The sequence below is a fragment of the Neoarius graeffei genome, chromosome 5, assembly GCF_027579695.1.
Source record: "Neoarius graeffei isolate fNeoGra1 chromosome 5, fNeoGra1.pri, whole genome shotgun sequence".
NCBI classification, from domain to species: domain Eukaryota; kingdom Metazoa; phylum Chordata; class Actinopteri; order Siluriformes; family Ariidae; genus Neoarius; species Neoarius graeffei.
Window position 1 is genome coordinate 111523666 of NC_083573.1, and position 16809 is coordinate 111540474.

Sequence of the window (16809 nt, forward strand, 5' to 3'; positions counted from 1 at the left end):
GACGTGGCTCCACTTAGCACCGCGAGCGATGGAAAAGCAAACTGGTTCTCAGCTGGCTCGCAAGTTGAACGAGTTGTGAACCAGCACCAGCCCTGGCCCTGAACCAGCCCTGGAACTGATTTGGTGGAAAAGGGGTATCCAAGGCACTGGGAATTATGGATTCTCTTCAGTGACTGGCATCGTACTGCACCCCTCAGAAAAGACTACTGTACCAGTCACCTCAGAGAATCCATCATTTCAGCCAGAGCCTCTCAGTGCATGGTGTATTTGATTACTATCCAACATTATTGTTTATTAACAGGATTTCTTGATTCCTGATTCAGACTTCACTGACAGACATATATTAAATTATATTTCACTTATGTTAATATTTTTCTTCTTGTTTTATTGGAATGGTTTATAAATGTCCTCTACATAAGGCATTTGATAATGCTTCATATGTAAACTTCAATGCTCTTATCTCCTCGTAGTGTGTGTGTGTGTGTGTGTGTGTGTACCTGTAATACATAACCTTCCCGTGCGTTCTGTTCTGCGTCTTGTAGCTGTTCCTGCAAGAGTGTGTTCTGTTCCTGCAACCTCACCAACTCCCTCTGGGTCTGACCCAACCACACACACACACACACACACACACACACACCTGTGAGCTTAATCCTCAAATTAATGAATGAATGAATTAATATCTATTATATTTTACGATTCCAAAAATGTATTAACTTTAACTAGACATATATTTTGTAATAAAAGGTGGTTCCTCATTTTAAAAAGTATACTAAATTAATTATGATTTTTGATTACTAAAATTTATACACACAGTATATACATATTTTTTTCATTTAAAATTTCTCTTTAAACAAATATAAATACATTATAATAACATTATTAAGACATTTGTAATTTCTATACTTTAATTTGCACTATAATTCTATAGTATCCATATCTATATATTATTATAATTTATATTTCAAATATAAATGATAACTTTGAATAAATTATAACTATTAGGAATCCTTGGGCATTAACTGAGTATATTTTCTGTTTCATTATGTTTGTCCAGGCACCTCTGTGTCCAGCCGGGACGTGAGATCTGCAGCAATTTTGTCTCCAGTAGAAAAGGGGCTGGAGCTTCCAGTGATTGGCACCTGTTTCTCCTCCCTGAGGGGTGTGGTCTCCACCTGATGCCATCTTTCTTCAATCTCTACTTGTACATCAGGATTTTTATTAACTGATGGAACTCCACTGGCCACGCCCACATGCCCTTTTTTGTTCTCTGGAGCCACTTCCTGTTCCCGATGAAGTAACTTCCTGTCTGAGACCAACGAGGAAGGGGAGGAAGCAGAAGATGAAACAGAAGATGGGGAAGGGGAGGAGCTTGTATCCAAAGCTTCTGCCCTCTCATTTTGAAACTCCGCCCAGTCAAAGGTTTTGGATCGTCCCTCTCGTCTGCGGTCGCGAGGGCGGGGCTTACGGGGTTCAAAGACTGAATCGACAGTGGCATCACATGACCTCTGACCCCACACATGTGAAGGCCGAGAGATGTCAGGGTTTGGAGGGGTTGCTTTAGCATTAGCATGTTCATCTGGGACAGAACTGACAGACAGAGCGAGGGGGGGGATAAAATGTAGAAAAGAGAAAAAGGAAGAAAAGAAGAAAAATAGAGAGAAGTTTAAAATGGAAGAAAAAATGAAAAGGGGATGAAAAAGTTACAACACAGTATAAACACACACACACACACACACACACACACACACACACACACACACCAATAACGTGAAGAAGTGAGTGAGGAAAGGAATGTGTGTGTGTGTGTGTGTGTGTTTTAAAACTGGGTACTTATGGAGTACTATATTTTCATCTTTAAGAGGACATTCCAGAGTGTGTACAGTCATGTGAAAAAGAAAGTACACCCTCTTCCAGTTACATGGTTTTACCAATCAAGACATAACAAACAATCATCTGATCCTTACCGGGTCCTAAAATTATGCAAATCTAACCTCAGGTGTAAAGCAACACACAACAGATTCCACCGTGTCATTATTTATCTAACAAAAATTAAGTGAAAATGCAGAATCCATGTGTGAAAAAGTAAGTACACCCCATGATTCAATAGCTTGTTGAACCACCTTTTGCAGCAATAGCTTGAAGCGATCGTTTTCTGTATGATTTTATCAGTCTCTCTCATTGTTGTAGAGAAATTCTGGCCCGCTCTTCTTTACAACATTGCTTCAGTTCATTCATGTTTGAGGGCATTTGTTTCTGCACAGCTCTCTTAAGGTCTCACCACAGCATTTCAATTGGGTTGAGGTCTGCACTTTGACTTGGCCATTCCAACACCTCGATTCTTTTCTTTTTCAGCCATTCTGCCGTAGATTTGCTGGTGTGCTTGGGATCATTGTCCTGTTGCATGACCCAACTGTAGCTAAGCTTTAGCTGTTGGACAGGTGGCCTCACATTTGCCTCTAGAATACTTTGGTATACAGAGGAGTTCATGGTTGACTCAATGACTGCAAGGTGCCCAGGCCCTGTGGCTGCAAAACAAGCCCAAATCACCACCCCTCCACCACCGTGCTTGATGGTCGGTATGAGGTGTTTGTGCTGATATGCTGTGTCTGGTTTTCGCCAAACATGGCGCTGTGCATTATGGCCAAACATTTCCACTTTGGTCTCATCTATCCAAAGGACATTGCTCCAGAAGGCTTGTGACTTGTTCAGATGCATCTTTGCAAACCTAAGCCATGCTGCCATGTTCTTTTTAGATAGAAGAGGCTTTCTTCAGGCAACCCTTCCAAACAAGCCATACTTGCACAGTCTTTTTCTTATACCCTGTCCACACTAGGGATTTTGTACCGATATGAAACTACTTTCGTACCGCAACACCTGTCCACACTAGCAACTATACCGGTACTGTAAAGGTATAACTGTATCGGTACGAAACCCACAAATGTATGGGTTTCGTACCGGTACAGTATCGGTACTGTAGCGCTTCGCTGTAGTGTGGACAGATGAAGCGGCTCTGTATCGATACAAATATAATGCGCAAAGTCACACACCTCAATCGATGTCTTCGCTGAATAAAATAGTGAAGAACGGAGATTCGTTTGTTTCTTTCTCAACTGCCTCGCGCGTTTTATACAATTCGACTGAATAAATGACCACCAGAGATACAGACTGTACACTGACAACAAAAAGCACACACACGCTGTTTCATCCACCATATTCTCGGAAGGAAGTTACTCGGTAACCACGGAAACATTTCGCGCACGCGCATTTCAGCTACCTTGAAAGAAAACCGCAAACATTTCTCGCTAGTGTGGACAGATGCACTAAACTGTACCGCTATACTTTGTATCAATACAGTTACACCACTATCGTACCGGTATAAGTGTGAACACAGCTTAATTGTACTGTCATGAACTTTAACATTTAACATGCTAACTGTGGCCTGTAGAGTCCTAGATGTAGTTCTTGGGTTTTTTGCAATTTCTCTGAGCATTGTACGGTCTGACCTTGGAGTAAGGCCAAGTTTACATTAGACCGTATCTGTCTCGTTTTCTTCGCGGATGCACTGTCCGTTTACATTAAACCGCCTGGAAACGCCGGGAAACGGGAATCCGCCAGCGTCCACGTATTCAATCCAGATCGTGTCTGATCCGGTGCTGTGTAAACATTGAGATACGCGGATACGCTGTGCTGAGCTCCAGCTGGCGTCTCATTGGACAACGTCACTGTGACATCCACCTTCCTGATTCGCTGGCATTGGTCATGTGACGCGACTGCTGAAAAACGGCGCGGACTTCCGCCTTGTATCACCTTTCATTAAAGAGTATAAAAGTATGAAAATACTGCAAATACTGATGCAAATACTGCCCATTGTGTAGTTATGATGGTCTTTAGGCTTGCCATCCTTCCACTTGCAAGTGGTAAGTGATCTGCGCTGGGATCACACACACAGCGGCTCAGTCCCGAATCACTGCTTGTTCACTTCACTCGCGCGCTCTGTGAGCTGCGCAGGGCCGGAGTGCGCACCCTCCAGAGGGCACTCGCTGTTCAGGGCGGAGTGATTTGGAGCGCAGGATGCCTGCGGAGCCGAGCGTATCCGTGTATTGGCGTTGCTGTGTGCACGCAAATCGTGTATTGGCCTTGCTGTGTGCACACTAATCGTTTTAAAAACGTTAATCTGATGATCCGCTGATATGGTCTAATGTAAACCCCACCTTAATTTGCTGGGATGTTCACTCCTTGGAAGATTGGCAACTGTCTTGAATGTTTTCCACTTCTGAATAATCTTTCTCACAGCAGAATGAGGGATTTCAAATTGTTTGGAAATGGCCTTATAACCCGTCCCAGAGTGATGTGCAGCAACAATTGCTTCTCTAAGATCATTGCTGATCTTTCCTCCTTAGCATTGTGTTAACATACACCTAAGTGCTCCAGACCAGCAAACTGCCAAAACTTCTGCTTTTTAAGAGGTGGCCACACTGGCTGATGATCACTTAATCAAATTCACTTGATCAGCAACACCTGGCTGCTAACTGCCTTCATAATTTCTATGGAAGCAATAAGGGTGTACTTAATTTTTCACACACTGCTACTGCATTTTTTGCTTACTTTGTGTTAAATATATAATGGCAGGGTGAATAGGTCATGTGTTATTAGTCATCTGAGGTTGTATTTGCCTAATTTTAAGACCTGGTAAGGACCAGATGATTTTTTATTACAATGCAAAAAATTATATCTTAACAAGTGAAAGTATCTTGAAAATAGTTGAAATGATCGAGCGTTTCCTCTTAGAAGAATACAAGACACCAATTCTGAGATTATTAAAACTAGTTCTAGATTGCAACCAACTTATTCTCAGATGTCTTATCAAGTAAAAATATCTGTCCATGCAGCGAGATCATTTCACTAGTATTAAGTCATTTTCTTCTCAAATTCAGTTTTCAATTTTTTTTGCAGACACTTAAAACACCTAGTGCACCTAGACTTGAAAGAGGGTGTACTTTCTTTTTCACATGACTGTATGTAAGAGACAGACAAGGGGAAAGACAGACAGGGAGACCAAAAGAAAGACAAGGAGACAGACAGGAAGACAGATACTGCAGTCTGAGACACAAGGACACAGTCAGACTGAGAGACAGAAAAAACAGAGAAAGAGACAGACAGGGAGACACAGACAGACAGGGAGACAAACAAGGAGACAGACATGGAGACAGACAGGGAGACAGACAGGGAGAGAGGAGAAAGGCAGAGACACAGTGAGACAGTAAACAGGGGATACAGGTCATTTCATCCAACGACCATTTCGTTCAATGCCATTTCATCCAATAGTTAAGACATTTTGTCCAAAGCCTTTTTCAAACACACTGTCAATTATTTTATATTTCAGATAGTTGTTTGTTCAAAAAAAGGAGGAATTCTCAATGGAATTTGACCAAACCAAAACACAGTTTTGCAAAATGAAACCGGAAATGATGGGACTCAGCAAGTGTCAAGTTCGGGCGCGTTCAGCTGGGCGCTTGAGGGGAGAGATAGTTTTTATTAGACCAAATCACATAGAAAATCTATACTCGGGCCTTCCGGTTGTGTCATGTAGGGAGAGGACGCACATGTGAAGGCTCCCGGTTCACTTTTTGTAACCCAACCTTTTTGCACAAATTTTCCACACTAAGTTCGACATAGTTTTAACTGCTGAAGTTAGTTCAACTAATTATTCAGAGTTGAGTATGTCTAAACACGCAAAACCAGTTGATGTACAAACTCCGGCCACACGCGCTGCGGTTAAGCTAGCATCCTTTGCTAACAACAACCCTCCAACACCAGCAAGAGCTCCTGTATCACCCGAAAAACCTGCGGCGGCGGCGGTGGCTATGGATCAACTGTCTGCTGAGTTCGCTAAACAGAGAACCTCACTCAAGGAAGATATTTCCACCCTGATTCGAGACGCCATTAAACCAATACAAGAGTCACTGGACTCACTACAGTCAACAGTGACCTCATTCCACAAGCATCTCACCTCCGTCGAGTCTGTAGCTGGTGATAATTTTGAACGGCTAACAGTAGCGGAGTCAGCCATTAGGACGCTCCAGAGCCAGAACCAGTTGCTGCTGGACCGGTGCGACGACCTCGAGAACCGCTCACGGAGATTTAATCTCCGCATATTGAACATCCCCAAAGGCAATGAAGATGGCAAAGATCCCCTAAAGTTCATGTCGGATGTTTTGATGGAAATGATGGGCCCCGATGTTTTTTCCACGCCGCCTGAACTGGAGAGAGCCCACCGAACCCTGACCTCTAGAGCCGGCCAGAGATCGTCCCCCTGCACATTCCTGGTCTGTTTCTCCAGGTTCCAACAGAAAGAAGCTGCACTGCGCTGGGCCAGGACTCACGAGCTCAAATACCAAGGTGCCATTATTAGGATCTATCAGGATGTTAACGCAACACTCGCTAAAAAGAGAGCCGCGGGGGCGTCGTGGCTCAGGTGGATAAGGCGCCATACCATAAATCAGGGGACCCGGGTTCGATTCCAACCCGAGGTCATTTCCCGATCCCTCCCCGTCTCTCTCTCCCGCTCATTTCCTGTCTCTACACTGTCCTATCCAATAAAGGTGAAAAAAGCCCCCAAAAAATATCTTTAACCTCCTAGGGCTTAGCGGTCACATGCGTGGACAGCACTTTATGGAAATTCGGAACAAGAGTCCACATATGTGGACATACTTTTTCTCTAAAAGTACATCTTATCAAAAGATGATGCTTAGTTTTTATTCTAATCAGGTTCTAATAAGCCCAAATAGCAAAGAGAAATAAAAAATGCATGTAAAAAAACAGCTTGGGCCTTAGGAGGTTAAAAAGAGAGCTGTGTTTAACGGCATCAAGCGAGCCTTGTATCAGAAGAATGTTAGGTTCCACCTGCTCCACCCAGCCCGGCTGTGAGTAATGTGTAGAGACGACCTGATCACCTTCGACTTGCCTGATGAAGCCCAAAAGTTCTTTGATCAGAGATTCGGTAAAGAATAGGGCTATATGTCAAAGGAAAGGGCTATATGTCAATAGGAAACCCACGCAGACACGGGGAGAACATGCAAACTCCGCACAGAAAGGCCCACACCGGCCACGGGGCTCGAACCTGGACCTTCTTGCTGTGAGGCAACAGCACTAACCACTACACCACCGTGCCGCCCCGTATAGAAGTCGTTTCTGCGATAAAGGCCATGCAGAGTGGCAAGGCGCCAGGCCCTGATGGGTATCCCATGGAGTTCTTAAAAAAGTTCTCTGATAAACTATTAACAATTTTGCTTGATATGTCTTTGCCCAGGCGGCACGGTGGTGTAGTGGTTAGCGCTGTCGCCTCACAGCAAGAAGGTCCGGGTTCGAGCCCCGTGGCCGGCGAGGGCCTTTCTGTGCGGAGTTTGCATGTTCTCCCCGTGTCCGCGTGGGTTTCCTCCGGGTGCTCCGGTTTCCCCCACAGTCCAAAGACATGCAGGTTAGGTTAACTGGTGACTCTAAATTGAGCGTAGGTGTGAATGTGAGTGTGAATGGTTGTCTGTGTCTATGTGTCAGCCCTGTGATGACCTGGCGACTTGTCCAGGGTGAACCCCGCCTTTCGCCCGTAGTCAGCTGGGATAGGCCCCAGCTTGCCTGCGACCCTGTAGAACAGGATAAAGCGGCTACAGATAATGAGATGAGATGAGATGTCTTTGTCCCATGGGTCACTCCCACAGACATTGACTGAAGCATCAATTACCCTCTACTGAAGCCAGGTAAAGACAGTACAGAATGTGGCTCGTATCGTCCCATCTCCCTCCTAAACTCTGATGTGAAGATCCTGGCTAAAGTCCTTGCCCTACGTCTAGAAACCACAATGCAAGATGTGATATCTGATGACCAAACTGGTTTTATTTTAGGCCATCATTCATTTACAAATATCCGTCGGCTCCTGAATGTTATTCACTCTCCTGTGTCCAGCGCGGTACCCGAAGTGGTTATCGCGCTGGACGCAGAGAAAGCATTTGATTGGGTAGAATGGGGATATTTATTTGCATGTTTAAAGAAATTCGGATATGGCCCTAATTTTATCTCATGGCTTAAACTCTTATACACCTCACCCAAAGCCTCTGTAACCACGAACGGTAAACGTTCACAATATTTCCAGCTGTCAAGGGGCACCCGTCAGGGCTGCCCAATCAGTCCACTGCTGTTCGCCTTAGCCATACAGCCCTTGTCTATTACACTCGAAACATTACCATCAATTACCGGGATTCATGGGGGGGAGAGAGAGAGCATAGCGTATCTCTTTACGCAGATGATTTATTAATGTATATATCTGACCCTGTTGCATGCACTCCCCATATTATCCACGCCCTGAGGAGATTTGGTGCTTTTTCTGGGTATAAACTGAACTCCAGTAAAAGTGAATGTTATCCTGTTAATGATGTGGCTCTTCAAATACAGGACGGTGTTCTACCATTCAAACTGTCGAAAAACGGCTTTAGATACTTGGGCATTAATATCACAAGGGACATGCAAAAACTTTACCAAGAAAATTTCTCTCTGCTATTCAAGAAAGTCAAATTAGACCTGAAGAAATGGAAACCACTTAACCTATCCTTGGCAGGGAAAGTGAAGTGTATCAAAATGAACGTGCTCCCCAAGTTTCTTTATCTGTTTCAATGCATCCCATAGAGTTCTTTAAACTCTACAGTGTGTTAGAGTAAATGGTGTACTCTCTGAAAAAGGCTGTTCTTCCACTGGATCCCCCAAGGATGTGTTCTTTCTCCTCTTCTGTACATACTGTACACAAACAACTGCAGGAGTCAGTATGACAACAGAAAGATTATTAAATCTGCAGATGACTCTGTTATAGTCAGTCTGTTGAAGGGGGGAGAAGCAGAGCATGGTCAGGTGGTCAATGACTTTGTCAGTTGGTGTGAAGACTCGTATCTTGAACTCAACGTGACTAAAACCAAGGACATGGTTATTGGTTTTAGAAAATCGGCACCTATCCCTAAGCCCACTGAGATGGGGGGGGGGGGGGGGATATTGAACAGGTGGAAAGCTATAAATACCTTGGGACTGTCCTAGACAGTGACTTGTGCTTTCAGCCAAATTCAGAGGCCATATATAAAAAGGTCCAGCAGCGTCTCTATTTTTTAAGAAAAATGAACACTTTTAATGTATGTACTAAAATGATGTCTTTGTTTTACAAATCTTTTATTGAATCGGTCTTGTCTTTTTCTATTATTGTGTGGTTTGGTAACCTAAAACTTGCAGAAGGCAACAAGCTGGGTTGACTTGTTACTGTTGCGGGGAAGGTCACGGGGAGAAGCAGACTCCCCTTTGTGAACTGTTTAATCGCCATGTTTTCAGGAAGGCACTTTCAATCATAGCCTGTGTTGATCATCCTCTCTATGGGGAGTTTGAACTTCTGCCCTCAGGCAGAAGATTTACGCTACGTTCACACTGCAAGGCTTAATGCTCAATTCCGATTTTTTTGTGAAATCCAATTTTTTTGTGAGGTCGTTCACATTAACAAATATATGCGACTTGTATGTGATCCTCAGTATGAACGAAAAGCGACCTAAAAGTGTTCCGCATGCGCATTGCAGGATACGACGACGTCACACGCAGTGAGCATGGCCAGTGTTTACGGAAGTAAAACCGCCCGGTTGCGGTATGACCCATCCAATCTAGCTTGAATAGCTGCATCCCCCCAAATGGAAATCAGCTCCCTAACCTCTGCGTCCTTCCATTGAGAAGATTCAGAACCTTCACAGCCCGAAGCGTCCCTCGCATTGATGTCATGCGCAGGGGCACAGATACGTTTTTTGAACTGGGGGGGACAAAGCTGCCAGCAAACCAACCCCAACCCCGATATGCCTGTCAAACTTGTTGTGGGTTACCATAGCAACCAAGCTCGAGCTCGCAACCTGTGCGGTCTGCGCAGCTCAACCAACCGAATATCAGTCTTTGTTTTATGTGAGTTGTTGCAACTATGTATACACTGCTGTGCACCTCAATAAACCGAAGGGTAATTAGTCTTTTGATTTTTCCGTGAGGTTTGCCTTATGCAAAGAAAGACAGCATAGACGTTTTTTCCTCCCTATAAGTGGGGGGGACCGAACGAGGTGAATTTAAATCTGGGTGGGACGAGTCACCCCCTCTATCTGCGCCCGTGATTATGTGCCATGTTGTTGTAACTTTTTTTGAGAGACCCGCCGCCTACTTCAGCGCAGAATAGTGACGTTTGTGGCTTGTTGATGACGTGTAAGTCGGATGAATGCGACCTGGCGGTTCAGACTGAAGTCGCATATGAAAAGAGCGGATAGGAATCGGAATTAGGACCACATATCCAAACGGCCTGGGTCGGATTTGAAAAAATCGGATCTGTGTCGTTCATATTGTCAATAAAAGATCGGATACAGGTCACATATGGGCGAAAAGATCGGATTTGAGTCACTTCAGCCTGCAGTGTGAACGTAGCCTTAGCGTTCCCACCCATAGGACCAATAGGTACAAATGCTCATTTGTTTGCACAGCCATAAACATGTTGAATTTGCACAAATAATGCTTCCTCCTGCACTTTCTGCATTTTTTGCACACTGGACTCCTGGACTGGACTGCTCTCCATGTTTTGATTTTGTTTTGACCTTATTTTTTAATCTCTTATCCTTTTATCTGTTTTTATTTATATTTTGTGTATTGGTCTCAGTCTATATGGTTGGGGAATTATGTCTACGTGCCTACCTGTGTCCCTGTTTTTATGTTGTTTTTATTATCTGGTTGTTTGTTTGTGTTTTTAAATACCTGCTACAAATTAATTTCCCCTTTGGGGACAAATAAATCAACTTGAACTTGAACACTATCTTCCTAAATCCTTTTTTAAATCTATTGATAAGGCTTTAATTTTATTTATATGGGATGGGAAGAAGCCCAGAACACGGTTAGAATTCTTACAGAGGCCTAAAAAGCAAGGTGGCTTAGCTCTTCCAAATTTTTGTCATTATTATTGGTCCTCAAATGTTCAAAAAAATCATGTCTTGTCTCCGTACTCCTGATGCAGACTGGTGCTGCCTTGAAGCTGCATCTTGCATCTCCACCTCTCTTCGAGCCCTGGCCACCTCCAGCCTTCCCCTCTCTATCTTACAATACACTAACAGTCCTATAGTCATTAACACCCTCAAAATATGGGTTCAACTTAGACGTAACTTTGGGTTTAAAAACCTTCTCCATCTAAGTCCCATACACAATAATCACCTTTTTCCCCCCAGCTAGGTTAGACTCTGAATTTACTCTTTGGCAGAGATGCAGCATTCATAATTTTGAGGATATGTACATGAACTCTATTTTTGCAAGCTTTGATTATTTATCGTACAAATTTGGCCTCCCTCGGTCGAGTCTGTTTCAATATTGCCAAGTCCGCCACTTCCTTCAACATCTTGATCCCAACTTTCCATAGATAACATCGCCTTCTGGTTTAGATGATCTGTTAAAATCCCCATTTAATCCTAAAAGACTTATTTCAAGTATTAATGATTGTATAAGCTCTTTTAAAAATACAACACAGGCAAAGATCATGGCAGATTGGGTGGATGAGCTGCGGGAGGACCTGGAAGATGACACTTGGGAGAGCACTCTACTAAGAGTAAATGACAGCACTTCCTGTGCCAAATTAAGCATTATACAATTCAAGATCCTACATAGCACCCACTACTCCAAAGCAAGACTGGCTAAAATATACAACCCCCATTCCAAAAAAGTTGGGACAAAGTACAAATTGTAAATAAAAACGGAATGCAATGATGTGGAAGTTTCAAAATTCCATATTTTATTCAGAATAGAACATAGATGACATATCAAATGTTGAAACTGAGAAAATGTATCATTTAAAGAGAAAAATTAGGGGATTTTAAATTTCATGACAACAACACATCTCAAAAAAGTTGGGACAAGGCCATGTTTCCCACTGTGAGACATCCCCTTTTCTCTTTACAACAGTCTGTAAACGTCTGGGGACTGAGGAGACAAGTTGCTCAAGTTTAGGGATAGGAATGTTAACCCATTCTTGTCTAATGTAGGATTCTAGTTGCTCAACTGTCTTAGGTCTTTTTTGTCGTATCTTCCGTTTTATGATGCGCCAAATGTTTTCTATGGGTGAAAGATCTGGACTGCAGGCTGGCCAGTTCAGTACCCGGACCCTTCTTCTACGCAGCCATGATGCTGTAATTGATGCAGTATGTGGTTTGGCATTGTCATGTTGGAAAATGCAAGGTCTTCCCTGAAAGAGACGTCGTCTGGATGGGAGCATATGTTGCTCTAGAACCTGGATATACCTTTCAGCATTGATGGTGTCTTTCCAGATGTGTAAGCTGCCCATGCCACACGCACTAATGCAACCCCATAGCATCAGAGATGCAGGCTTCTGAACTGAGCGCTGATAACAACTTGGGTTGTCCTTCTCTTCTTTAGTCCGAATGACACGGCGTCCCTGATTTCCATAAAGAACTTCGAATTTTGATTCGTCTGACCACAGAACAGTTTTCCACTTTGCCACAGTCCATTTTAAATGAGCCTTGGCCCAGAGAAGACGTCTGCGCTTCTGGATCATGTTTAGATACGGCTTCTTCTTTGAACTATAGAGTTTTAGCTGGCAACGGCGGATGGCACGGTGAATTGTGTTCACAGATAATGTTCTCTGGAAATATTCCTGAGCCCATTTTGTGATTTCCAATACAGAAGCATGCCTGTATGTGATGCAGTGCCGTCTAAGGGCCCGAAGATCACGGGCACCCAGTATGGTTTTCCGGCCTTGACCCTTACGCACAGAGATTCTTCCAGATTCTCTGAATCTTTTGATGATATTATGCACTGTAGATGATGATATGTTCAAACTCTTTGCAATTTTACACTGTCGAACTCCTTTCTGATATTGCTCCACTATTTGTCGGTGCAGAATTAGGGGGATTGGTGATCCTCTTCCCATCTTTACTTCTGAGAGCCGCTGCCACTCCAAGATGCTCTTTTTATACCCAGTCATGTTAATGACCTATTGCCAATTGACCTAATGAGTTGCAATTTGGTCCTCCAGCTGTTCCTTTTTTGTACCTTTAACTTTTCCAGCCTCTTATTGCCCCTGTCCCAACTTTTTTGAGATGTGTTGCTGTCATGAAATTTCAAATGAGCCAATATTTGGCATGAAATTTCAAAATGTCTCACTTTCGACATTTGATATGTTGTCTATGTTCTATTGTGAATACAATATCAGTTTCTGAGATTTGTAAATTATTGCATTCCGTTTTTATTTACAATTTGTACTTTGTCCCAACTTTTTTGGAATCGGGGTTGTACCTTAACACAGACGCAAGCTGCGACAGGTGTCAAAACACTCCTGCTGATTTAACACATACTGTATGTTTTGGTCATGTCCAGCTCTGGCAACCTGGTCTACCATCTTTAAAACACTGTCAGAAGCTTTGAGTAATTGATCTTCAACCCAACGCAGTTATGGCCATATTTGGTACCACAGACAGGAGACATGCAACATTAAGGAAAAGTTATAAAAACATAATTGCTTTTTTGACGCTGCTTGCACGCAGAAGAATATTACTGCACTGGAAATCAAAAAACCCACCTAAAGCGTTTTTGTGGTTTAGCGATGTAACACAATTCATACAATTAGAGAAAATAAAATATACCCTTAGGGGGTCCAGGGACAAATTCTTTTCTGTCTGGGATCCAGTACTGAGGCATTTAGGTCAACTTAAAACTGTGCCCACTTAATTTCCACTTCGCGGCCATCTTGCATCTATATGCAATTGTGATTGAATCCACGTGAATCATGTCTTGTTTAGTGCGCAGCATTAGTGTCGGCGAGCCTATTTATATATGCCTTTTCTTTTTCTTTCTTTCCTTTTATAAATATATAAATGCATATTTATTTATCTACCTCTCTATTTTTATTTCAATATGTTTTTACTTATAAATATAAAAATTATTTATTATTTATTTTATATTTTATAAATATAAAAACGAGCATTGTGAGCTATCTGTATTTATACTTATCTACTGTGTTGTTAATGCTCAATAAAAAAAAATTAAATTAAAAAGAAAATCTATACTCGCACTCACCAGATATCCTTGGCAAGTGTGAGATATGAGATATGATAACCAGATATGAGAAACGTGCGTTTTCTCACTCTTTATATCGGCACGCTGATGCCTCTTGACCATGTGCAGGTGAGCCTCATTACCAGCACGCGTGCGAGAGCCGCTCAGGTGTGCGCCGGACTGCACATGATCAAGAGGCATCAGCGTGCCGATATAAAGAGTGAGAAAACGCACAGTCAGTGTGAAGCAGAACACCACGTCAGTGCGCATTACCGAGCCTCATTCTCCCGTATAGATTCCCTGGGTTTCCGATCCGGTTTCCTGTTCTTAGTTTCTGTTTTTGTCCTTGCCTGATTTAGCCTGTTTGTGCTTCGTCCGACCTTTTGCTAGTTTCACGTTTACGAGATCGCCTGCTGTTCTGGATTGTTTGCCCGTGTGTTTTCACAATTGTTAATAAACATTACTTCTGCACTTGCATTCGTCTCCGACGGCTCTCTGATAGTGGGCAGTCCAGATAAGTTATTAGGTACTGTGTATAAATCACGGGAGACGCAGTCATAAACCTGCTTAATGCACTCCCTTAAATGAATTATGGTTTGTTTATATCTCAAACTTGTCGCACATATTAAATAATTGATAGTGTGCATGAAAAAGGCTTTGGACAAAATGTCTCAACTATTGGACGAAGTGTCCTGATCCCTAAACAGAGAGACAGACAGGGAAAGACAGAGACAGAGAGACAGACAGAGGGTGTGTATGGTGTTACATCACAAAAATACCAGCGTTCCTTTGTGAGTACAGTACATGGTGGTGCCCAGGAACTGACAACAGGAGGACACGTGTGTGTGTGTGTGTGTATGTGTGTGTGTGTGTGTGTGTGTGTGTGTGTGTGTGTGTGTGAGGTGACTGACAGGTTGATGGAAGTCTGTATGACAGTGTGGCCTTCAGAAATAAAATATCATACATCAATCAACAAGCACAATGTGCACACACACACACACACACACACACACACACACACACACACACACACACACAATAAAGAAGTCATGAGTGCAGAGCTGCCAGGGATTACTAAACGATCACATAATGTAGACACATCACTTAATCATGACAGAACACTTAACACACTACTAAGAACTGTTTTTCTTGACTGTGTGTGTGTGTGTGTGTGTGTGTGTGTGTGTGTGTGTGTGTGTGTGTGTGAGAGAGAGAGAGAGAGAGAGAGAGAGAGGGAGGGAGAGGGAGAGAGAAGACAAACTCCAACCTCGTTTTGAGAACAGAGAGTTTGAGTGGGACGTTTTTCCTGTGGTCAGATGGAGGGGAAAAAAGAAAGAAAAAAGAGAAAAAGGGAAGATTTGTATAAGAGGGACAAAGTATAGGATAACACACACACACACACACACACACACACACACTGTAAATGCTAATCAGATCACGCTAACAGTGTGCAACTGTTCATCAAATGACATCATTAAAAATGCACATTATAGTACTGCGCCTACCGTAAACACTAACAAATAAACTACCGTAACTGATGGAGTACTGCGCCTACCGTAAACACTAACAAATAAACTACCGTAACTGATGGAGTACTGCGCCTACCGTAAACACTAACAAATAAACTACCGTAACTGATGGAGTACTGCGCCTACCGTAAACACTAACAAATAAACGACCGTAACTGATGGAGTACTGCGCCTACCGTAAACACACCAATAAATAAACGACCGTAACTGATGGAGTACTGCGCCTACCGTAAACACACCAATAAATAAACGACCGTAACTGATGGAGTACTGCGCCTACCGTAAACACACCAATAAATAAACGACCGTAACTGATGGAGTACTGCGCCTACCGTAAACACACCAATAAATAAACGACCGTAACTGATGGAGTACTGCGCCTACCGTAAACACACCAATAAATAAACGACCGTAACTGATGGAGTACTGCGCCTACCGTAAACACAACAATAAATTAACTACCGTAACTGATGGAGTACTGCGCCTACCGTAAACACAACAATAAATTAACTACCGTAACTGATGGAGTACTGCGCCTACCGTAAACACATCAATAAATAAACTACCGTAACTGATGGAGTACTGCGCCTACCGTAAACACTAACAAATAAACTACCGTAACTGATGGAGTACTGCGCCTACCGTAAACACTAACAAATAAACTACCGTAACTGATGGAGTACTGCGCCTACCGTAAACACAACAATAAATAAACTACCATAACTGATGGAGTACTGCGCCTACCGTAAACACACCAATAAATAAACTACCGTAACTGATGGAGTACTGCGCCTACCGTAAACACTAACAAATAAACTACCGTAACTGATGGAGTACTGCGCCTACCGTAAACACACCAATAAATAAACTACCGTAACTGATGGAGTACTGCGCCTACCGTAAACACAACAATAAATTAACTACTGTAACTGATGGAGTAACGTGCCTCGTGCAGTGGTTTTCAAAGTGGGGGCCACCAGGGGGCGCTGAGGGGCCTCAGAAAGTTGGAGGGATGATAACAAAAAATTGCGAAAAAAATAATATTTTTAAATAATTATTATTAAATATATTGTAATTAGTTTTTTAATCATTATTATAAAATATAATTATTAATAATAATACATCATATCGAAACGTGGTTTGCCATGCTCATCTCTCCGATTGCCTGTGATGTTGCGGTTTG

At 42.8% G+C, this 16809-nt stretch overlaps 1 protein-coding gene across 4 annotated transcripts in view; it reads right to left on the reverse strand.

Moving 5' to 3' along the window:
- si:ch73-103b11.2 (trichohyalin) overlaps window positions 1-16809 on the reverse strand; it is a 299632-nt gene that overhangs the window by 53986 nt on the left and 228837 nt on the right. For 3 of the 4 annotated variants that reach the window (XM_060922770.1, XM_060922767.1, XM_060922769.1), the window contains exons 15-17: window positions 15365-15403; window positions 1059-1587; window positions 498-596 (exon numbers count right to left, since the gene is read on the reverse strand). In XM_060922770.1, coding sequence (XP_060778753.1) covers window positions 498-596; window positions 1059-1587; window positions 15365-15403 — 667 coding nt within the window. The remainder of the gene's footprint in view (window positions 1-497; window positions 597-1058; window positions 1588-15364; window positions 15404-16809) is intronic. The other variant, XM_060922768.1, reaches the window with a different exon arrangement.